Source organism: Poecilia formosa, unplaced genomic scaffold, assembly GCF_000485575.1.
Source record: "Poecilia formosa unplaced genomic scaffold, Poecilia_formosa-5.1.2 Scaffold11, whole genome shotgun sequence".
Taxonomy (NCBI): Eukaryota; Metazoa; Chordata; class Actinopteri; order Cyprinodontiformes; family Poeciliidae; genus Poecilia; species Poecilia formosa.
The window spans coordinates 3,836,485-3,861,372 of record NW_006799950.1 but is presented as its reverse complement, the minus strand read 5'-3'; the positions used below and the strand labels follow the sequence as shown (position 1 = coordinate 3,861,372).

General features: G+C 42.2%; 1 protein-coding gene across 3 annotated transcripts in view; it reads left to right on the top strand.

The window, feature by feature from the left end:
- maml3 (mastermind-like transcriptional coactivator 3) overlaps nucleotides 1–24,888 on the top strand; it is a 129,235-nt gene that overhangs the window by 31,103 nt on the left and 73,244 nt on the right. For 2 of the 3 annotated variants that reach the window (XM_016667131.1, XM_007544624.2), the window contains exon 2: nucleotides 23,339–24,067. In XM_016667131.1, coding sequence (XP_016522617.1) covers nucleotides 23,339–24,067 — 729 coding nt within the window. Of the gene's footprint in view, nucleotides 1–23,131; nucleotides 23,242–23,338; nucleotides 24,068–24,888 lie in introns of those variants that run through there. The other variant, XM_016667132.1, reaches the window with a different exon arrangement.

The following is a 24,888-nucleotide window of genomic DNA, read 5'->3' as shown; positions in this document are numbered from 1 at the left end:
TGGAAGTGTTGGACCAACATACAAAACCTGCCGTGTCTTCAAAAGCATCAGTGCAGAATCACAATCCACATGGGCGACCATGGTGATGGCAGAGTCATGCTCTGGTGATACTACTTCAGCAGTATCAAGGTAGCTCATCAGTTGATGGGATGTTGAACAGAGCCAGGTGCAGGACAATCCTGGAAGAAAACGTATAGAAGTCTGCAAAAGAGATGAGAATGAGGTCGAGTTTGACCTTCTAGCAGGACAGAAACTCTTAATATCCAGCCAGAGCAACGCAACCAAGACGAAATTATATTCATGTACTAAAGTAGCCCAAAATGCAGACTGAAATGCTATTGAAAATGTGCGGCAAGACTGATGTGATGTTCACCAAGGATCTCAATTCAGTCTGACTGAGCTCGAGCTTTTAAATTTATATGCTAAAAATATGACAAAAGCGATTCTATAAAATGCTGACTCATGGTTCTCGACACAAAGCCATACCATGTTTTTCTTTGTAAAAAAAATTATATATACTGCAAACTGAAAACCTTTCATCATTTCCTTAAGTTTAACTCTCATGCACTACTTTGTGGGGTGTCACGTAAAATCCCAATAAAATCTACTAAAGTTTGTTTTTGTCAAGTGAAAAATGTGAAGCGCATGTACACATTAGCAGGTGGGGTCAAAAATTATGGAAATTTGCTGTTTAGGTGAATAACTTGGTACTACTTTAATTTCTCCTGCTGTTAAAAATCTCTACTTTCATGCAGGAAGTGAAGCCTCCCCTGTCTCCTGTTATTGGCAGTGTTGACAGAGGTTATAAATCTTTCTTCCCTGGGTTTCCATTTCTTCTTGCGGTGTCCATTTTTCTGTCCTCACTCTGTACATCATTCCAAACGCTACCCCTGTTTCCCCCTGTCTCCCTGCTGCTTGTTGCTAATAAGATGTGTTCTCAGTGTTTTTCCTTTTTAAATGTGGCAAAACAGTCCCGTTTGCCAGAGAGTGGCTCGGTTTATGACCAGAAGACTCTGGTTTCTGGGAGCAGGAAGGCTCCGAGTCAGAGTGGGTGGGTTGGCGTGTTGAACTTTAGCAGCAGGTAACATTTCGGTTCGCAGGGAACTTTTTACTGGAGAGATACCTCCTGCTCTCTCTCGGGGTGGATTTCCCAGCTCGTCTTTTAATTTAGCTCTGGTTAATCTCCATCTCTCGAGCTTTACTTCCTGCAAATTACCTCCGAGCTTCTCCCTGTCTGTTTCCCAATCTGTGCTGGTCTCTGCGTCTCTCGCTCTGCGCCCAGCCAGCCACAGGAATGCATCTCGAGGAACGCCTGGCGAGACGAGCTGGATCAAACGAGTTCAGAGCAGCTCCGGAGCCCGACTGTCTCTCACACTCTCCCATCCCTTCGCCTCGCTCCCTGCTCTTCATCCCCCTCCCGTTCCTCCGTCCGGCCTCTCCTTCTCCGTGTTTTCTCCCCGTCTCCCCCTCCTCCTTCAGGTCCCCCTGTTTCCTCCTTGCTTCCCCTGCAAACCCTTTAGCTGTTCTTTTTCTCCTCTTCTCGCTCCTTTTTTTTTCTCCCCTCCTCTATTTCTCTGGCACGAAACGGAGACAAAGAGATCTTTTGAATGCCTCCGTGTGTAGGAGGTGGACCTCAAGGGAGGGGATCATGTGGATGTTTGCCCTGTGTGTGTTAGTCTCTCTTTATGAGCACATATTAGAGCCCTTTAGCCCAGAGCTTTAGCTACACGAGAAGGGAATACAGTTGGATGCAAAGACACACACACACACACACACCTTCTCCACATCCGACAGCTCACCGTGTCACGCTCTCCACCCTGTCTGTCAGTCACTCAGGCGACTCTCATAATTGGCTTATAATGCCCTTGTTACCATTGAGGGACTCTTTTGCCCCAGCCTCCCCCACCTCTGACTGCTTGCCTGTTTGTAACTCTTCAAAATAGGCCGTTGAAGCACTGGGGGGGTTCGTATCTGTGTTTGTTTTGTGTGTGCATTCACGTGGCGTTAGAGGGGTGGGTGCAGAACCGGGTCTCCCCCAGGGAGAGCCACTTGCAACAAGGGATGCACTCCCAGCTTTGTCTGGGGGACAATGGAGCGCCGCGTCTGGGTGTGCGTGCGTGTAGACATCCGTAAAACCAATGTTTTTGATCTCTATAGCTTGTGTGTGTGCGCGCGCGATGATTAGTGTCTCATTTGTGCAGTCGACTGTTGACTCCAAGCAGATTCAAGGTCAAAGATTTTTGTCTCGTCTTGAACCCCGCCGCATGCTGACTGGGCTGTTCTTCCAAATGTTGTTGACAGAACTCACAAATTTACAAAAATACTAATTTCAGGATGGCAAGTTGGTAAATATTTACATTGGGAGCATAGGTGATATCCCACTGTGTGTGAGAGGAGTCGCTGTCAGCACAGGTATTAGTTGACGTTTTAAGCCGTCTTCAGCATCCGAATTTAGAAGATTCAAAGATAACCCAGACTATCTAAAGAGCAGTTTTTTTTATTTATTAGGAAAAAAAGCCATCAAACCACAAACCGTCATTGAAAAAACTGCAATGTGACTTTGATCTTGACCAAATTTTGTAGGAAGTTTTGTTTGATTTTACTAGATCACTTCCTGATTAGTAGAACAAAAATCACTTCATTTGAACCAGTTTGGCAAAAGTGGCTATAAGAGATATAAATCATCACATCCAGACGGACATGCAGTCAAGAACTCCATCGTAAAAAAAAAAAAAAAAAAAAGGTAAATGAAATCATAATTTAAAACTCCCTTGTGTCTTTATTAAACATTAATGTGTAACAGAAAAGCAAAAGACAGGCCACCATGTGACATGCTAGCATTAAAGCGGGCGCCTTGCCGAATTGAAGTTATTGATCCTCTGCATCCAGCTGTCCAGGATCTGATTCCCAACCTTGGGAGCTTTGTTTTGTACAACTTCTCTTTTCTGCCTCTTCCCCTTTCTAGCCTGATAAATACATTTATTAGTTATTAAGAAACTTAGAAAAAAGTACTGGTGAATATTTCTGACGGTTCAATTGCGATGCTGAAGCCTACGCTTTATATTGCTCGAGTCTTTCACTTAGATTAATAAATAACTGGTCAGACAATGTGCTTTGGGAAAGGTCTGATTTATGCAGAAAATATAGATGATGTTGTCCTAGGGTGAGATTTTCCTGTTTCATGTCCTTTCTCAGTCTGTTTTCATGTTCTTAAATAATTATCCGGTGGCTCTTTAAATCACCTGCATNCCATGTGACATGCTAGCATTAAAGCGGGCGCCTTGCCGAATTGAAGTTATTGATCCTCTGCATCCAGCTGTCCAGGATCTGATTCCCAACCTTGGGAGCTTTGTTTTGTACAACTTCTCTTTTCTGCCTCTTCCCCTTTCTAGCCTGATAAATACATTTATTAGTTATTAAGAAACTTAGAAAAAAGTACTGGTGAATATTTCTGACGGTTCAATTGCGATGCTGAAGCCTACGCTTTATATTGCTCGAGTCTTTCACTTAGATTAATAAATAACTGGTCAGACAATGTGCTTTGGGAAAGGTCTGATTTATGCAGAAAATATAGATGATGTTGTCCTAGGGTGAGATTTTCCTGTTTCATGTCCTTTCTCAGTCTGTTTTCATGTTCTTAAATAATTATCCGGTGGCTCTTTAAATCACCTGCATTTTTAAAATAAGGAAGTGGCATCCATTTTCTGATTGGCTGGATGCAGCGGTCTGTGGGCGGGTCGTAGTCACTGTGACTGAGAAGGGAATAAACGCCGAGGCAGGCTGTCAGTTTCCGCATCTCCCTGTGGCACAAAAATAGGAAAATCTGTGTGGGTGAACGTGAAGACAGACATGGAGAGGAAATATTACTCGAGTAAAATAGAAGGGAGGGATGGGACTGTAGGACTGGATGAAAAGTGAGGAAATAAGGAGGCATAAATAACTAAGCGATTTAAACAAGACAAGAAGCAGAAGATGGGTTAGTAACAGAAAAAAAAAATTGTCAAAGGAGATGTCACAAAGTGAAAAACCAGTCAGAAAATGTGTAACAAGGCAAGATGTGCATGTCACAGCCGGAACGAGTGAGGACACAGGAGAGGAGGGGAGAAAGTGGTACATGTGATCCGGAAGGAGGAGGGAGGCGTCGAGGTGGGAGGAGGAGAGCGGCGTGTGTAAGCTGGAGAACAATAAGAGGCGTTGATGACACGTCTCCAGGGGTATCTGCTTGGTGTGTTCCTGCTAATGGAAGCTAAAATAATTAATAACTTCCTCTCTTATTCGCCCGCATAATAACATCTGCAGCTCGTCCGACGTGGCGAACGCAGTCGCTGCAGAGCGACAAGCAACCCCGAAGCACACACATCCACAATGACAAAGGCAGGGAGACTCCTGCTGGAAAGCCTTCTCACAGTCGGCAGCGGCTTCAAGAGGCACCAGCGTTAAGAGAGTTGGGCGTGTGCAGACGGACACATAACGCTTCAGTTTGTGCATGGATGCTTCCTGTGGACCTCAGAACCAGCTCTCCCTGACAAAGCCAATCACTAGTGCTGCTCTGTGTTGGCAGTGTGTGTGTGTGTGTGTTCATAGCATGTGCGTGACATACGGATGTTTATGGCCTGGAGGCAAGAGAGAGAGCGAGCGTGAGGAGGAGGAGAAAGAGGCAGAACCTCATATAAGGAGGGAGGGGAGGAGAACAAGGAGGACGATGCAGTCATTGAGATGTTGAAAAGCGAGCCGCAGGCAGGCTATGTGCTCGCTCTCTCTCTCTTTAATTCTCCCCTCCCCTCCTTCTTTTCCCCCCTTTTTGTAAACCCAGAGAGCAGATAAAAGCCACCCTCGTCTTGAGGACAATACCGGCCATCACAGCTTTGCAGCAGTCGGCGTCGCCTACCTGCCACCTCTTGTCTTCGGAGCTTGAAAGAGTGTCTCCAGCATGAGATTTATGTAAACGCTGCACACTGTCTGTCTACAAAGATGTTGCAGTGCTCCCACCTGAGCTTAGTGTGGCACTAAGCCCCACAACCCCCCCCACACACACACACACACACACAATATCTGAGTATCGGAGCTCGTCTCTCGCTCACACAGAAACACACACTGTGGGTCTCGCACTTTGAAACGGAGCAGATCCAGATGACATGACATTATAAGGTGAGCACTTTTACCTGCTGCAAAAAGAAACATGGTTCTGTTGTCATCTAGTCATTTCGTCTCCTCTGACCTTTCCACACATGACTGTGCGGCAAGCACAAAATATTTTGCTGCAGAGTTGGAAGTTTACAGGGCCACCTTTCATTACAATATCTCAATCTTTAAGAATTTTATGGCACCGTTCCACCACACATCTGAAAACTACCATGGCAACCCATTTGTCGCTACCCATTCATTGGGGCGACTGTGGTAGGAGTTCATCCCGTAATCGGTGGGTTGCTGGTTTGATCCGCCACTCCGTCCGCCCTCTGTTGTTGTGTCCTTGGGCAAAACGCTTCACCCGCCTCGCCCGCTGGTCAGAGGGCTTGGTGGCGCCGGTGGATGGCGGCCTCGCCTCTGTTAGACAGCCCCAAGGTGGACTGTGGTTACAACGCAGTAGCTCACCACCGTCAATGGTCGCTCAAAAGATATGCATTTCAATTGAGTTTGTAAAACTGATTTCATGTTTCAAAGAAGGGGCTAGGAGTTTTAGAATAATTAAAACGTTAACAAGGGAAGAGCAATGGTTGTGGAAAAACATTTTGACTAAATTTCAGTCTCTTTTTTTAAAAGTATCAGCATCAATAAGATCAATGTACTGAAATTGAAAAGCTTGATTTCTTAAGTGCCTGGTGTATCTAATTAGCATCATTTACATGAGGAGCAGTGTTCAAACTAATCACCTGAAATTAATTGTACACCTTTTTTGACAAACACACAAAATATGATTCCATTATGTCCAACATGCTGCGCCAATAAAACACTTATGTGTTGAAAGGGATGTAGGGTGTTGCTATACAGGAATAACATGAATATTGTTTCCACACAGAAACACCAGCTGTAAAGCAGCGGATAGGAAAGTGGTCATTAATAGAATAATAGGCACTGTTCTGGGCGGTGCTAGGTGTGAACGTTTCACCTTGAGTAGGTGTTTATATTCTCACATCCTTCTTATACATAAATACACATCTTTCCTTTTTAGTGCGCGCTGGAGGAGACCACAGTGATTCCTTGAAGTGTTATTGAATTTGGGCTTTCACCTTCTGTTGCTGTTTACTGTGTGTTGTTTCCAGCCACCTCTGCTCCCGTCCTTCAGCTTTAACCCAATCAGAGTACAGTTAAAAAGCGGCACAGTGTACCGTGTGTGAGGTTTATACTGTGGCGTGTTGAAGTCTGCTGTGGTGAAAATGTGTGTAACCTATATATATGTGTGTATATATATATATATATATATGTGTGTGTGTATCACATTAGCAGCTGTATTTTGCTGGAAGTCATTTATATGGTAATGATGTCATTTACCTCTGAAATGCATCTTCCTCAACTCTGCCAAATAGGGCTTATCCATACTGGCACAGCTTTGCGAGTGTGTGCGTGTGTCTGGGTTTGGAGGGATGGTGTAGGCCTGCAGCACCTGTAATATATTAAGATGAATTGTATCTGCTCCATTTGTTTGTTTGTGTGGACCCATCTGTATATTTGTGTGCGTGTGTGTGTGTGTGTGCACATAGCAGTTTGTTTACCTCATGTTGATAAGAATGTGAAATTGCCACATTTGGAGGGGATGCTGAAGCTATTTGTCCAGAGCGACTGAAGCCCAACCTTCACAAACACTTATGTTTGTATGAAGCGACATGCAGGGCTCATGGATTACATCACCTTTACTGGGACGTGGCGTCAGATTCCTCATACATGCTTGTTTCTTTGTACATGAGGAGTCGCATGATCTCAAGTTGCTCCGAGTTAACAGGAAATGTTCCTCTTGACGGGGAGGGGTTGACCCGATGAGCCGCTCTGCAGCCCTCACCTTCATTAGCTCGCCGGCCCACCAAGCCTCCAGACCTGCATGTGTGTTTATTCAGGCTGCTGGCCTCTTGCTGGTCTCCACAGGCCAGGAATAACCACACAGAGCCTCTCACTATGGCGATGACTATCATTAACATGCTGATTACAGCTCTGAGCATCTTAAAATAACACTTACACACTGGGGTAGTGGATCAATACTTGCATGCTGGGGTAATGAGGGGTCTGCCTGCCCTGCACAGATGAGATGATGTTTTACCCAGGGATGAGATGGGTAGATGGATGAATGGAGATGCAGTGAGAGGACAGCCACTGGGAATAGAAGCGGTGCCCACTGAGGAAGGGATGGGTGACGTTAGAGAAAGTGGCAGGGAGTTTAGGACAGAAAAAAAGAGTTTTTAGGTTAAAGAGTGTGAGAGTGGAAAAGAAAAGCAAAATCCTGAAATGTATTTAGTGGCGCAAATTGGGTACAATTAAATTCTGTTTTAGCAGCAAGCATATTTACTGTCAAATTGTTGAGGAGTGGATTCTACTACAGCATAACTGTGAGTAAACTACCACAGTATCACGGTAAAAAGCTAAAACAATGTCTCATCAGTCCAGGTTGTGAGCCTGCTTAACAGAGGACCTGAGGCCGGTGTCTGGATACTTTCAACATCATGGTTGTTTTTTGTTGCCGTGAAATATTTGCAAAAAGCACAATTTATTTTTCCTGTATTCAAGGAAAAAGTTTGAGCCTACTTTCAGCCAGCTGACTGACCGTGCGCAGCAGCTGATGGGGGGTCAAGAGGGTGCACCATAAAGCTGGAGAAAACTCACTCCATCGCTTTTCAGTCATTAAAAGGACTGCAAGCCATGAAAATTATTTGATGGAGCTGAAGTTCAGGTCAAATAACATGTTAGCTAAAAGCTGCAACTAATACTCAAAAATTAAAATTTGTGCTATTTTGAAAATTATGTCTTTAGTAGTAGCAATATTTATCAGGTTTTTTTATGTTAAAGTTTAACATCTTTCTCTCTTTTTTAAAAAACATTGTTTGGCATTTTCGACTTGAATCATTTTTGTGCTCGTTGGTGCTTTACCTTGATCAAACCCAACATGTACATTATAATTCTGTTTTAATTTTCCATGAGTTGGAGGAACAGAATATAAGTGTGCTTTGCTGCTTATTGTAGTTCAGGTTGGTTTGTGACATTGGTAATTTACATTTGGTTGTTGTTTTGTTTCTTTACTCAGCTCATCCTTATCATGGTAGGTGTTTAGTTTGATGGCAACAGGTGATTAAAATTACATGCAGGTTGACAGATGCACTGCATAAAAAGATGCTTTGTCTCTCTGCATCTGGCATTAAATTACACAAAACTTTTCCTCTCTTTGGTCAGTTAGGATTACCAGAATTATTCCAACTTGCTGAATAGTTAGAATAACAGGATTACTTTCTTCTGATACCAAAGTTTACATATAACGGCAATAATAAAGTCTTTAATGGCACTCGGTGAGAAAGAAGCCATTACTCAAAAAGAAGGGTAAAAAAAATAAAATAAAAAAAAGCCAGACCGTTGAGGACAAAGATGTTATTTTTTTGAGGCATTTCATGAAGCTAAAATTAAATGTTTGAAGATTAAGGCAATTATTACTGCATCTGTGGAAAACCTTTAGTGTGAACAAAACCTACAGAAATGCACACATTTGGGACTTTTCTGTGCTACAGATTAATTTTTATGACCCCAAAATGACGAGAGAACACACAGAAATAATAATAATAATAAAAAATCTTAAAACCTTGGTCTAAATAGACTCAGTCACCTTACTCATGTAGCTATGCCTCCAGACAATGTGGCTGCTCCTTTGTTTTCTTAGTGTTTACACTATTGGCAGATATGAGGAGTAATGTCTTCTGGAGGTTTCCGATGACGTTAGCTTTGGCAAACAGACGAATCGGCCTACCCTCGAACCCTTTCTCTCATGTGACGCATTAAGCACTTTCAGGTAATGTTTGGGTGCCTCACAGTCTAACATCACTGGTTAGCAGCTCTCTGTCTGAATCATCACTACTCCTGCACCATGTTGAAATATAAAACGAACCAAATGAAATCGGCATGGTAGCACGGACACATTACACCTCCTCCTCCACATTACGGTGGACATAAATTATCTCCGTCTTACTCATTTACCATGTGTGCTTGTTTGTGTACTTGTGCTCTCACTTGGATCTTGCATGCACACACTGGATTGAACTTTGCTCCTTCCAGATCTAGTGGAGATGTGTGTTTACTGTGTAAATACATGTGCAACACACATTCAGAGAATCACAGCAACGAGGGGGGGAACAGCAGTCTACTACTGCGTGACCTAGATATGCACACAGTGAAATGACAGAAAAGAGCGAGTGAAGACAGACAGGAAGAGGGGAAAGGAATGACGTTGTTTCATTTAAACAACATCCTGCTGGTGTTTAACCAGAGATGTGTCAACATAGTACTGGTAATGGGTTACTTTATTGGCAAGAGATACTAAACCCATCAATGAAACACATCTCCATTACAGATCATGCTTCTTTTTTATTATTTGTCCTTAGGAAGATTAGTACAAAACAAAATAAATTACAGTATCTTACATGAAGCACCAAGAAATCTGATATGCATATGAACTTGTTGCAAATTAATCTGCAACTTTCTTAGCTTACCTTAAATGTCAAATAAACTCAATAAGTTATCAACGAAAAGCTCATTTATGTTTTTTAATTCAGTTTGAAACCTGAAACCTGTATATAGGTTCAAAAAGTTTGACCTTTAAATTTGGCAGCAGTGGTAAATTTTGAATACGAAGTCTCGACAGAAGACAAAAAGATGACCAAGGACTTGGACATAATGACTCAGGTTCTGGGGCTGTGCTCTCTTGCGGCCATTGATCTGCATAACTATAAGGACATCTGGATCGCATGCAGCTTCGTTACTCTCTGAAAGCCTCAGCATGTCCTCTGGTCAACACGTACACACTCGCACACAAACATCCACACTGGCCCTTAACACGCACATGCACACACACACACTCACACTCATCCACCCTGATGTGTGTGAGCAGCCAGTGAGATTCGGCCGTCGCTGCCAAGTAGCCATCAGGGCCTTGCTGCTCGCTGCCACAGTGATCTGTTACCATAGCAGCCTGTCTGCCTCTCTGTAGTCTCTGCACTCTCACTCTTCCCCCCTCGGCTCTGAAGCAAGGCTGCAGAGAGTGAAAATGAAGGGGGGGGGGAGGCTGGGAAGAGGGGCTGTCATTCCTGCCATGAGAGCATCCATAAATCTGTGTGTGTGTGCGCACCAGTCTGCCCTCATGACTGGCTCTAACGGAGGCAGAAGTCGACTTGATTCAGCCAATCGTGTTCCCACGTAACTGAGCCAATCAGAGAACCCCTACCTAAGCAGTCAGATACAGAACAACTTGACATTAGCATGTTTGAAACAATCCACCTGATGTAAAGAAATAACATTAAAATCCTTCCATTTGTTTTTTTCCCTTTGTCGTCCTTATCGTCTTCACTTTGCTTTGGAGTCTCTCACCTTCTCTCTGATATTCTTTGCTGCTCACATTGAGTTTCACTGTCACTCTTCTGTTGTGTCCGCAGCGGACAGGTGTTGGATGTAGTCTGTCCCGTCTTTTCCTCCTGCACATGTACACACTGAAACCTGCATATAAACTCAAACACAGCTGCTGGACCCCTCCTGTTGACCATCTGGCCAAGAAATGAGGAGCACGACCCCCTCCCTTCCTCGTCACTCGCTTCATCCAATGTCAGAATGGTAGCTCTAAAATAATAGAAAATGGCATATTTTTTGCTTGGATGTAAGCAAATGTTTGAAAACTGATTATTTTTTGAAAACTAATAACTATTTTAAACAGCGTTTATAATAAATATGTCTTGTGAAATCTTGGACGGTAACCTTTATTTAGCCAAATGTTTGTATCAGGAGATGCTGACAAAGTGACGAGTTAGTGCATCTGTACTTCAGATGAAATATCTGTATTGTTATAGACAGCAATTGATCAGTGCATGGATAGTTATAGTTTTATTATACAGTCGAGCCATTGCACTTGACACTTTTCCTTTTGACTGCTTGCTTGTAGAAAATATTTTGATTTCTTGGCTAAAGATTTTTGCTGTAAAAAAAAATCTTTGACGTCTTACAGATTTCTTGCGGTTTTTGCAGTTTTGTCAACCTTACATAAGTAAACACAAAAAACATATTTAAATGTAGATTTTATGTATCATAGTGACAAATCTACCCAAACCAACTTGGTCCATGAGAGAGTAAAACCTAATAAGTGGTTAATTCAGGTTTGGTGGCAGCAAATCTTTTGTGGATGAATTTTTGTCCACTTTGCAGAATTGTTTTAATTCAGCTACATTGTTTTGTTTTTTTTTCGTTCTTTTTTGGTTTTCTTTGCATGATAGATCTGTCTAAAGTCACGCAACAGCATCTCAATTAGACCTAGGTACCTACTTTATGCCTTTCAAGACCTTCATTGTTTATTTTTTTAGCAATTCATAGTTGAGCTTGCTGATCATCGTCCTGCTTCATAGCCAAATGGTTCTTCTGCTTAAAATGTCAACCTGACGGGCAAACATTTTCTGATGGACCGAAGAATTTGCAAAGCGGCCTTTCATCTTGATACTATCACCAGAACCGTTGACTCATTTCATGGCGTTCTTTTTCTAAAACACCATTAGCTTCTCCTAAGGATGCAAACTTCAGTCGACAGAATATTTTCCCAAACATCTTGGGAACCGTCGAGCGCATTAAAGTGTTGGCTTTGGTCAGCAGTGGTTTTGGATTATGAACATGCCCATGGACACCATTTTTTTCCTGGTATCTTAGTTATTATTGTACTATGAGCACTGGCCTTCAGCGAGATGGTGGATACTGATGCCTGCAGTATTTTATACGTCGTCGTGGATTCCTCTGTGACCTCCTGGAGGCCTTTGGAGAAGCAGCAAGCTAACATTTGACCCCACTCCTTCTTTTATGATAAGGTTTTGAAAATTTGGCTCTGAAAATGTTTTATTTATGGTTCCAGACATTAATGTACAGACAAAACTTACAGGAAGAAATGATCTTCTGCTTCATGAGCTAAGTGCTTTCCTTTCAGCATTGTAATAACCACTGGTGTTAAAGCAATGTGCTGTGCTCAGGTCTCTCCTGCACAGCTGTCAGATGATGATTAAATAAAATTCACTGTGGTTTATTTAAATGGTGCCAATTCACAACAAATGTCATTTTGAGGCAAAATGAAGGGCAGATTTGGTCTGGATTGACTTGCTATTCTGTCCAGATCAAAGCCCAGATTTTGAGAATCTCTGAAATGGACAATATTATAACTCAAAGTAAAAATGACCAACTGAAATAAAGTCAGATTAAAGTCACGACACTAGGCTATTACGGAGTCCTACATGTACAGCATTGAGGGCACAAGCCTTTCTTTAATCTGAGTTTCTTTAGACTGTCTTCTTTCTCTTAAACAAATCAGAAATATTCTGAGCAGTTTGAGTCAGTAGAGTTAGTCTAGTAGACATTTGTCTTCATACAGCTAATTTATTTTTATTTAAAAAAACTAAACCGAAACTCAAGCAAGCTAATTCTTTGAAGAAACAACATAGCAACATAGTAGTAGTAAACAGCATTTTACCCTAAATGTTTTCTTAAGCCGGTATTGGAGTGAATATTTCATCTTCGCATATGTCATCTGGATAGTATAAACGTATCTTTTGTGAAAACATTCGCACATTAATACAAACTTTAACTTGGCCTACAGTCATACGTAACAACGGCAAAACCTTTAAAAACATTCTACAAAAAAAAAAAAAACACCCTCCACTTGCGCTTTGTTGTTCGCCATTCGTGCGTTCTTATTTACCTTTAATTTCATGTGGAGGCCCCATGTTTTTGTTTGGGGGAATAAAAATTGCGCTGTTTTCTGTGTTTCTGTGTGAATAAAAATATTACTGAAAATGTGGAAAAACAAAACAACGGATGAGGCTTTAGACAACTGTTGCTGTCAAGTTGGTGATTACGTACAACCTCTCCACAGAACCCCTGTTCAGAATAACATAATCTGAACTGTCCCTTTCTTTACGGCTTGTATTTTATTTATTTTTTTTAGTTGTTTTTTGTAGCGTCAGTAACTCAGCGTGAAGCCACATTTTCTAATTTCAGCTTTAAATGTAAAAAAGAAAGAAAAAAGCAATTTCCCTAATTATGCTGTTTAGTCCTTCCTTCTTGCTTTCTCTGCCTCTCTGGTGTTCGGCTGAGTTCGTAGCTGCTGAATGAGGGAGGGGAGGGAGGGAAGGCAGGAGAGAGAGCGGTGAGAGCGAGAGCAAAGAGAGGGGGTGGATCTGCTCAAGACCAGTCTCCACTCCCACACACCCTCTCACATTTCCTCCCCCTCCCCTTCAGCTCCTCCCCCTCCCAGCGTGATGGTGCAGCTCCAGAAACAGGAAGGAGCTGCTGCAGCTCTATAAATAGAGAAGCTGCTCAGCCAGGAACCGCACACACACACACACACACACACACACACACAGTTTCCCCTTCTTTCATCCCCTCATTTTCTCTCTCCTCGTCCTCTTTCTTACTTTATCGCACACGCAGACAGATGCTTGTTCAGACCGGCGCGAGCACACACTGTCCTCGACCCACTGGAGATAATTAGTCGTGCTTTAAACGCTAATGGTTTGTAAGAGCGACTGGTAGCACACTCCGCTCCTCGTCCTTCCCTGTGTTTCTGTTTCTCTTCCCCCTCCCCTCCAAACACAAACATATTAAAGTTATTGAGTCAAGGGGTCGGCGATGGATGGATGGAGGAGGAGGTGTTGGGGGGTGGAGGGGAGTGATGGGTCCTCTCTCCACCAGCTTTTTTTATGTCAGGTCAGCAGGTTTAAAACTGCTGATGACAGACGGACACGCTCTTCTTTCTCTTTTTGCCCGCGCACACGCACACCAACATGGTGTTAAAATACCCAACAAAGACTGTTTATTTGTGTTCGTTTGGTTCAATAAGCGTGGAGATCGTTTTCCAAGTTCTTGTGTACATCTCCTCGAAGCACAATGCAAACAACACCACTTGCATATAGTTTTTCTATTGTTTTTGTGTCTGTACGCTAAAACTCCAAATAAATGGTGAAATATAATGTAAAGGATCATTGTTCTCTGATTAGATCACTGTGTGTGTGTGTGCGCGTGTGTGTGTGTGTGTGTTCAAATCAGGCGTGTACAGGCCCCTTGTGTACAGGAGGCAGACTGGCAGGCGCTTTCTCACATGTACGTACACCCTTCTCTGGGACGGCAGCCAAATGTTTCTTTGTTTGCACCTTCCTCTTGTCACTCTGGAGTTTTCTGTCCTTCACTCAAGCAGACGCTTTGTTTTCGTGTTCTTTCCACTCACACACCGCTCAGTTTTACAGGGATCTGGAGGCAGGGGAAAGCCGGAAATGCATGCATAGACCAAAAAAAGAAAACCAAAAAGTTGATATTCAGGGAGTAAGTCTTTGTAACCCAACAATAATAGTAATAATTAGTGTAATGTGATTATGTGGTTAAGTAAATGACTGTGGGCATGCTGTCTTTGATAAGATGCTCAAACCCAATTTTTCATCTTAAAACGTTCTTACTTTTCTTGAATGCTGAGGTCGGTTGATTTGCTTAATGTTTATATGTTTGGTGTCACTAGTGGCCTTCATTCATGGTAGCCAGACAGGAAGACACTCGGCAAGCCTTCCAAGGTCAGGAATCGAACCACAGGCGACTGCGTCAAGGACTTCTCGCCTCCATATTTGGGGCACCCGCTCTAACCGTACTAGAATCAAATAGCAGTGAATTCTGGTGAATCTTTAATGGTGTTTAAAGTTTGAGTTTATTTGTCAACAGAGACATATTCATCAGTGATTGCACATAAAAAATAGTAATAAACCACAAAATAATCCAGTTAAAGAACTGCTGTGCTGAATGTGGTGGCATCTAGTGGTGTAAATTGCACACTGCAACCAAATCAATAAGATTTCCTTGCCAGAACCGTACAGGTGGTTGTCGGCCTGTGCTGGTGCTCAGCAGGTTCTTGTGCTTTGGAGTTTGGTCAGAAGCCGGAGGCCCCAGAGAGAACCCACACACGTAGGGTATTCAGACTCAATGCAGAAAGGCACCTTTCAGGACCGAATCTGATCCCAGGTCAGCCCATTCAGAATAACAGTTTGTCTAGTTGAACTGTCTCTGAACTTTGACATTCAGGAAACATCAGGATTAAATATTGACCCGAGATGTTTCTACTGACACTTAGCTGGCTATGGAAACCCAAACCAGTTTGTTTATAGAACCAGTAAGTGCTAGAACATGGAAAGGCGGGTTTGTAAAGCTGAGTTTTACAAACCCGGGGTTTTCTCTGTCCTGCATGTGTTAAACATCTCCCTGCTTCAGTACGCCTGATTCGACTGGTTTGGTCTCAAAACGAGTTCTGTTTTAACTTTATGAAGGCATCAGGAGTTGATTCAGTCATTTCAACCGATTGTGTTAAAGCAGAGACACATCCAGCTTCACCATGTGTGTGTGAGGGCCTGGATTTGGAAGCACGGTTTTAGAGCAGCTTTTCACTTTGTCTTGAAGATAAAAGTTCTCTATGTATCAGTTTTTACCAAGTAATGGCTGTATTTTTTTTTTCACACTGGAGCTGTGAAGACCCCAGCTTCCCTCAGCCAGTTGAACTGGTTCAGAACCCGCTCCAGTTTCCTCGCCAGAACCACAGGTGGTATTTAAAAGACACCAAATGCAGACTGTGTATGTGTGGACTGTTTGCATGAAAGCCTTCATCATCCCTGGTCTCAGTGACTTGCTCAAGGGCACTTGAGCAGGATGGTTATCTGCTGACGTAGTATCCTTGAGGTAAAGGACAAACTCCTGATAGTACAGCTGTTTTTTTCTTCTTTCTTTTCCAGTCCTTTTCCAGTCAGACTCCATACCGAGATCTCATCGTCGGTATGGACGATGAGATCTCGTCCATACCGAGAAAGACTTTGTAGACTTTCCTACAAAGTCCTTCCTTTGTAGGAAAGACTTTCCTACAAAGTCTTTCCTACAAAAGACTTTGTAGGAAAGTTTATTGCAAACAGAAATTTAAAAACAATATCTGGTTCTTTGGAAAACCTAAAATAAACTATTTTAGTTCTCAAAACCTCACTGGAAAGGGTGAAAATATTCACGTTGAGGAAGAAGGTTGAGTTTTTGTTTTTTTTTTACTCCAAGTTTCATATGATGCTCACTTAAAATAAATAATTCAGTTTTAAACCATAATGCAAACTCGAAACCACTTCCGCCCGACAGCATCTCGGGACACGTCATGGGTGTCAGAATGTGGTTATGAACTTGAACTTTCAGCCCCTTCACCTCCACCAGTCACTGACATGGCAGTGAGCACATTTACTTAATACAAACCTGTTTGATCTAATTGAGTCATTTCATGGTCCACTGGGCCAAATCAGAAACAAATACACAGACACACACAGTTTTGTACATGCTGGCCAGCACCAGGAAGATCTAACTAAAATTTAAATTATGGCTGATGTGTGTATTTCCCTACTTGTGACTGAGAATATTCTCATTTCTGTCAGATAAAATTGTAAAGATTCTCATTCGTTTTTCTTAGTTCACTGAATATGACAAAAAGGAAATGGTTGTTTTCTTTTGGAAACGCTAAAGTCAAAAGTTGCCAGTGCAGAGTTGGCATTTATTTTAAAACTTGCGTATGAGCATATGGTTTGCTTTTAAATGCATACATCTTGCCTATCACAGGTAAACAATCTTAAGTTGTTTTTATAAGGAGCAGAGCTGATGTCACTTTGTGAGTCGCTTGAAAGAAGAAAATACAAAATAACTACAAAGTTAACATTTTAAACTGGGTTTGTCTTATTTTAATAAGTAAACACAGCCAGCGTCATAAAAATGTTGGTACTTACCTTGACTCAAATACTTTCAAATGCCTTGCCTCATTTTCAGATGTAGCGTGCTCCATGGTGGTCAAAGGTTGAAAACTTTAATGGATAAAATAAAGCTAATTTGCTCTACTCCATTCCCCCTTCCTGTTAGCTGATGAAAGTCTTGCTCTCTCTCCTGTTCTAGCAAAAGTTTCTTAGACATCTGTAAGAATACCGATTCTGTACAGTTTATTTAAAAGAACCAGTGAAAATCTTAAGTTGTTTTTGGTGTGGTAAAAAACAAATTGGTGTCATCATTATATAAACACATTGTGACTAATAAACCCAATAAAGCGAGGTCTTTAAGTCTGTCTCTTGGAGAATATGTTGGATCATGTTCTGGATTTTTGCCTTGCTATTTTCTCTCCTTCTGTCTGGACTGTTGTGGGTTTCTGATTCATGTCAGGAATAGCTTTTCTCTCCCCGCTGTGTTTACATGGCATTGTCTGATACATGTTTTTTTTTTATAAAGGGGATTTCGTCTTCAAGAAACATGCATCTTTGGTTTGCAGGACACACTGTTGATCAAAATCTAAAGATCGGGAAAGAAATGAGTAGTACTTGCATTTCTCTGACGGTTCGTAACCGGGTTGCAACTTCAGAATATAGCAAGAAGATACGGTAGAAGTAAAAAGAAGAAGAAATTAAAAGGATTGGTAGTGGTGTACTTTGTATCACCGTAACTTTTGCTGATCTCTTTAAAATTTTGTTCAGAAATGTTTGATAGCTTTTCAGTAGGCTGGTGTCATAGTTACCCCATGAAAAATGCCTTCAGCCATGAGGGATGGCTCTGCAACATCTCCACAGCCAGCTGCACTTCGACAACCATGCAGAACCTGAAACTCTGCTGTATTGAAAACTTCCCCATTTCTTTTTCCCTTTACTGAAAAAATAAATGTTATTCCACCTTTCAGTGTCTCATGTTTGGTGAATGGTCCAAATGGGCAAGTTTGAGCTGCTGCATTTTTTTTGGTTGTGTTTGTTGGGCCACAGTCAGCTTCGGCAAAGACTGTATTCTGGGTCAACTGTGTTTAGGGTTCTCCGGTTCAGTTCAGGTGATTTTGTATTTTCTAACCAATCCATTCAGGATCTTTAAAAAAAAAAAAGGAGCAACCTTTCTTATTACGTCCAACCTCTGTAGTGTTGCTCAGCTGTGCTGCCTTGTTAAAAAGTTTGTTTTTTTTTGTCTTTCATCATCAGGGAGTCCTGATGTTGAAAGATTTTTTTTTTAGTTCAGTTTTTAGTAGTTTAAAAACAAAGAAACTTTTCATCAACTGATGATCAGCCTGTTTGAGTTTGAATGCAAAAATTTGCATCCCCAGTTTGTTTGGCCTCTTGCTCCTGTTTTTAATTTCTCTTGCTCTTTTGATTAGGATTGTTTTTAATTAAAACATTGATACGCTCCTTTTTAATGTCGAGTTTTGTGTTGGATGTGACGCTCAACCTGCTAGAGGGAGCAACGTAAAGGCAGCAAGGGAAGAGAAGGCGGGGTGTTGTGATTGTGAGCAAGTGAGGGAAAGAGGAGATGGAGGAAGAAGGGAGGATGCAGCACACAAAGCAGCAGAGCAGCAGGTTGCTATAACAACAGCACCTTGGTGCCTCCATCTCTCTGCTCTTCCTCTCTGATCACCCTCTCATCGTTTGCTCCCTGCTGTCATTTGGCGCGATATGCCTCTCCATCAAGCCACCTATCCCACTCCTCCACCCCCTGCACCTCCTCAAAGCTCCCCATCTCCTCTGCTTCATCTTCATGTTCTGGTTGCTCCCTCGCTCAGAGCGAGGGGGGGAACCCCCCCCCCAAAAAACAACAGAAAAACAGACCATCTGCCTGCAAATAAATCCCCTCTTCCTATGTCTGTCGGCTTCACCTTTGTTTCCGTGTGTCGTTGTCGTTTGCCGCGTGTCGCGGTTAGCAGGCAGAGGAGCAGTCACCAGGTGTTTGTGTCAAAGGAAACGCGCAAGAGAGAAAATAAGCGGCGATCGCTCCTGTCTTTGCTCTTTTACATCCTCTTGTCCTTTTTGCCGTCAAGCTGTTTCTCTCTACCTCCACTAATGCACTCCAAAGCAAACTTCTCCCCGGTTCTTTGTCTCAGAATCAAAGTCTTATTCTGGCAATGAACTGTTAAACAAATACAAATATTGTTGCTACCCATGCGCAGGGCATGACAGGTGTCTTACAGTTGTTTTTAGAGGTATAATTAGGTCGCTAATTGCACTGAGAGAAATGAATGATTAATTAGAGAGTTATTTGAAGGTATTTATTGTAGTTGCTCGCAGTTTTTGTCGTTCATTCTGTCATGTTTCCTCTGGCTGTGGCACACCGACTCGCACAGACAAAAACCACAATCCCTTTCCGTCAATGCAGTCTGTGTTATATCAGCGAGGTTAAATGGATAATGTTGTTTTGTTGGTGGGTGTGTGTTTGTGTGTGTGTGTGTGTGTGTGTGCATGCGTCCGTGTGGGAGGGTGCCGCGGTTCACACCACCTGGATAATTGTGGGAGTTTTTATAGGTGGGCTTTGAACGGCGAGCCTGTTATTATCAATGTGACTCACTGGCATTTAGGGAAAACCTGAAACACACACGGGCTCACACACACTTTTGTTCAGAAGACTTGAATTATTTAAACCCATTGATTACAGGACCACACATAAAGCAGGAGAAGGAATGGTGCTGGTAGGTGTTCTGGGCTTTTCTGTGGAGGAATCCAAGCCTGAAATCCATACATGTCCACAGCTCAGTGTTATTTCATACATTTATTTTACTTTTTTTTTTTTTTTCCCAGTACACAGTCTATGAGCAAATTACACGTGTCTGGGGGGCTGAGCCAACTAACAAAGGCTAAGACCCCCCAAAAAGAGGTAGAAATAACATCCTTCATGGTATTTTTATGCAGGCATTAACACTGAGAGCATCAACAATAAGTGTGGAAGAGTTTTGCATTTCAGACTACTGTAAGATTTCCAACTCTTGGTTTTTCCCTCCAGAGCGTCATTTTGCCATAATGCAAAGTACATTTGAGGGTTAATGCTAACCTTTCTAACATGTTTCTCAATACCTTGTTACACTGTTACGCATCCGCTTTACATTTTAATGGTTAGAAAAGTAAGACTCTCACATACTGGGGCGTACTGTGTGACTCCTCACACTGTTCGCCGACAGTTGAGATTTCATCGTCTCAAATGCAAACTTCAGTAAAGTAGAGTAAAATAGAATAGAATAGAAATATCCTTTAGTGTCCCTCAGTGGGGAAAGTTAGGTGAGCCAGGAGCAACTCCAAGGTGAGTACAAGCATGCATACTCAGACTGTGGTGAACAACATCGCCGTAACAAAAAAAAAGAGATTCTGCAGAAAGGGGCATATTTACAACAAAACAAAATATTACTGCACATTGAGTAAAATCACTTAACATCAACTCTTATGCAAACTGTTGTTTTGTCAACCAGAGAAGTGACATTTTTTTTCAATTCTAGATTTTTATAAATGAGGGCTGAATTCTCCCTGTTTTATTAGGGAAGATAAAATATTGTCATATTATAATTAATCACATTTTTGCTCTAAAATAGAAAGAAACCTGTGCCTTTAAAAGTTGTCGGTATTAAGAATTTTGCGTATTATCGACTTCGGGTTTGAAATTTTAGTATAGTGGCAACCCTGAACTCAGTTTGAGGGCAGCCTTCACTGAGTTTACCAGGCAAATGGTTGTTGAACAGTGTTTCCTCTACCAAAGGGAAAAGGGGAACATATACCAGGATGAATTTTCTCATTTATTCTCGATTGTGTAGGTTCCCTATCAATGAAAGGAGATTTCTAGTACACAGAACATAAGTCAGTTGTATTTTTTTTTCCTTTTTGCATTAGCCTGAATTTATATTATACAAAATATCCTCCTTCCCCTTATTGTTACCGTGTATTTCACTCCATGGCTCACAGGCTGTAGTTTTTCTTGTCGATACTAACAGCGTTTATCATTTCATAACAATAATTAGGCTATCTGCCAATCAATATGCAGAACATGAGGAGGAAATCACCTCCAGCACCTCTGCACCAGTCTTGTGCTCTCATTTACTTTCAGAAAATCCAGAAAAAGGGATGTTTTTTATTTTTATTTTTTTATGGTATGCGTTTCTGCTAGCTTGAATGGGTCCACCTCCAGGTCAGAATACAATCTGAATATATTTCATCTGCTGTTCTGTCTGAATAACAAAGAGCTAAGTGTGCATTTACACACATATCAAAAGAGCTTCCTCTGTCCCTCTGTGTGTGTTTTTGACTCCTTCACATGTGACAGCTGAGAGTGTAGATTTTACAAAATATTTCCCTGCTACTGAGTGCCTTTGTTTTACAGCTGCCTGTTTCAAATGTAGATGAGCGTGACGGATACGACTTCTGAGTGGCTATTATGAATGTGAACGTGTTTGTGGGATTCAGCTTTTATGTGTGTGCGTGTGCGCGCGTGCGTGTGTGTGTATGTGTGTGTGCTGGGGTTAAAAGGAGCAATGGAGTGATGTTTCAACAGAAGGGGAAAATTTGTGCCCTCTTTTTCCTGCTTATTACATAGTTATTACTGTTGTGCTACTGATCCGTTTAAAATGTGCACAATGAAATATTGCAAATGTTAGTGGAGAATCTGTGTGTATAATATCACATCCACAAAGCATCAGCTGGATCCAATATTTGGGTCTAAAAAGGTCTCCATAGCGCCCCCTGCTAAAGATCTCGGTGTCCTCAGCAGGTGGTTTGGTCTGACCGTTCCTGTAAAAAATAACTTGTGATACATAAACAGCTAAACAGTGTTATTGTCTTTACTTTCGATTCATAGGAATTGTAGGTCTCAAAGTGGTCTGTCCAGCTAGTGTGTAAAAAATTAAATGAATTTATTTCCATTTCTTTAATTAAAAAAAAAATTGCTTTTAGCCAACTGGTGTTTTTTTTTTTTTTTTTTAAAGATTTTTATGGCACTTGTGGCCTTTATGCACCAGGACAGGAAGAAGTGCAGAAAGAGGAGAAAGACATGCAGCAAAAGGCCTGATGCTGGGAACTCCACCTGTGGCTGAAGCCTCTCTGTGTGGCGCGTCTGGCCTACCACCGAGTCATGTGATCCCCGATTCCAAATCTGCTGCTTTGTCACAGAAACAACTTATTTCTAGTTTCCTTAATGACATTTTTGCTGGACAAACATCACCAAAACCTCACTGGCCTGCAGGCCTTGATTGCATTCTTTGTGATACTGGTGTTGATAATAGTGAAAATGAAATTAGTGATACGTTGTGCAAGATGGAAAACGGAAGAGTGAAATGATTTTACAACCGATTGCCATCCTAATATTAATGTTGTTTGAACATTGTGCAGCCCTACTAGAAATTAAACAAGACTTCATCTTGAGAGAAATTAGAAACAGAGGCACATTATTTTGCTGCCAACATTTTTTTTTTTTTTTGCATTCATGCAGTAAATTTACTGATAAAGAGGCCTGACCAAGTATTTAGTGCACATACTTTACCAGTACAGGACATACTTTTTAATAGGCCAACATTTCTGTTGAATCCCTGTTTTTGTTTTTTTTTTTCTAAGGTCCACATTATAAATCAGCAATATGTCATCAGTAGAGCTCTAAACACCCATCTCACTGATATTTATTATCAGTTCTGGATCTCAGCACTGCAGTGAAAGCTAACAGGACTTTAACATTTTGAAGGGTGTCTTTTCAGGGAGCACATTTGTTGATAAAAGGCCAAAGTGGAAAGTTCTTTAAAACTTCTCATGTTGGCGTGAACCCTTTACTTTGTCTCCGCGTTCTCTTTTCATGTCTCGGATTTTGTTTACTGTTTGTCTGTGCCTCCTCTGCTCCCTCCTCCAGGTCTATGACAGTGATTACCTTAACCACCAGCCAGGGTTTGTTAGCACCCCGTTGTTATCTAGTCTGTACTCCGGCTGAGGCAGTGAGACAGTGGAGCTGGAGCGGTGCGGTGGCTGCCCACAGTAAGGCTAAGAATGGGCTGCAGATCTCAGAGCGGGAGCTCATTTCCCTATTGGCTGATGTTAATGTTGGGGAGAGCGCAGCTGTTGCTTTGATCTCTCCATTCTGTTTATTGAAAACAGGTCTTCCCGTTTTCAACTTGTGCTTCTGTACACATGCACGTCTCTGTGAAAAAGGCGTCGGTGTGGTTATTATCTTGGAAATGCAACTGGTTTATTTTTGCTTCTGATGACTATTCCCGGTGTTGGGAGAGAACAGGTTGCTGTTTTCAATTATTTGAAACCCCTTTTGTTCGGTCATTAGGCTCCTTAAGAATCTGAAGTTTTGACGTTTGTTTTCTCTGCATTTCTTGCAGCTCCAGGAGACGGTGAAAAGGAAACTGGACAGCGCACGATCACCCCTGAACGGTGACCAGAACGGCATCTGTGATGGCGGCAGCTACTCGCCAACGGGAAAACGGGTCTTAAAGGACAGCCACGGCGGTTTAGACTCTCTAACGGGTCTCCCCAAGAACAATAATAATAACAATGTGCCACCCATTTCTCCTCTGCATCATCAAATGGACATTAAGCCCATACTGACCGGGCCCAACACGTCCACCGGCAACACTACAAACGGCAACGGCACCCATATGGGCAGGGCGTCCGACGATCTGGGGAAGAACGGCGGCAGCCACCTGCAGGACATGAAGCTGAACAGCTCCCTGGACCTGGAGGACAGTTTCAGCCTCCTCAAGGACCTGAAACAAGAGCCGCTGGACGACGGGGCCGGAATGGAGTCCAGCGAGCCGCAGTCCCTGTCTAACCAGAACAAACTGTTCTCCGACATCAACCTCAATGACCAGGAGTGGCAGGAGCTGATTGATGAGCTGGCCAACACCGTGCCAGAGGACGACATGCACGACCTCTTCAACGAGGACTTCGAGGAGAAGAAAGAGGCGGAGTTTGGCAGGCCAGCAAACAGTCAGGCCGAAGCCCCGCACGAAGCTGCTGGGAGTACAACACCCGGTGTCGGGGCGGCGTCTACGGGATCCTTGCCCCCTCCTCCGCAGGGGGTCCCACAGGTTCCCATTGGTTCACCACAGGTCGGTATCGAGACTGCCAACATGGCGGCTTGTACTCCTTTATCTTTTATCCTTAATCTTATCCATATGAATGTGTGTGTGGGTGTCTGTCCCGTGTGTTTCTGAATTGTCGCGTGATAGAGACTGCAGACCTGTTTCTTGTGCTTTGACTGCTGGAAATGGGCACCAGCTTCCTGCAGCTCTGCTTAGATGAATGCAAACGGATAAGTGGATTTTGCTTCCACTTTGTAATTTTGCACAATTTTGTGTTGGAGAATAATAATCCCCCCGGAAAACACTATCTGCCACGGATACAACCAGTCATTTCTGCAGCATTTTGTAAATCATGTTGACTGGATCCAGTGATTTGTACTTGGACCACTTTTAACCTGGAACTAAATAAAATAAACTTAACATTTTTTTTATATAATACATGTAATGTAAGATACAAATTACTCATTACTGTTGTTACAATATAGTATATTCTTGCTTTGCAATATCTTTGTCTGGCTTAGAGCTCTTAGCAAAGTTCTCATTTTGCTCCTGTGCACAATATCCAAAACTGATGAGCAGCAACATTTTTTTTTCTTAACATCACTACTGATGCACCTTTCATTTGGACCACAGCTTAATGCTGAAGATCAGCAAACAGCCAACACTGGTCATGTCTGTTGATGATCAGTTAGCACATGCTTTTATTAACAGGAACTGATTACGACTTTCTCACCAAAATTTTTAGACTTGACTCGTTAAATAGAACGGAAACTAACTAGGTGTTTATTTTAGTTTGATAATTGTTGCAGATCAAAAAGGTAATGCATTCTGAAATGTGAAAACCACTA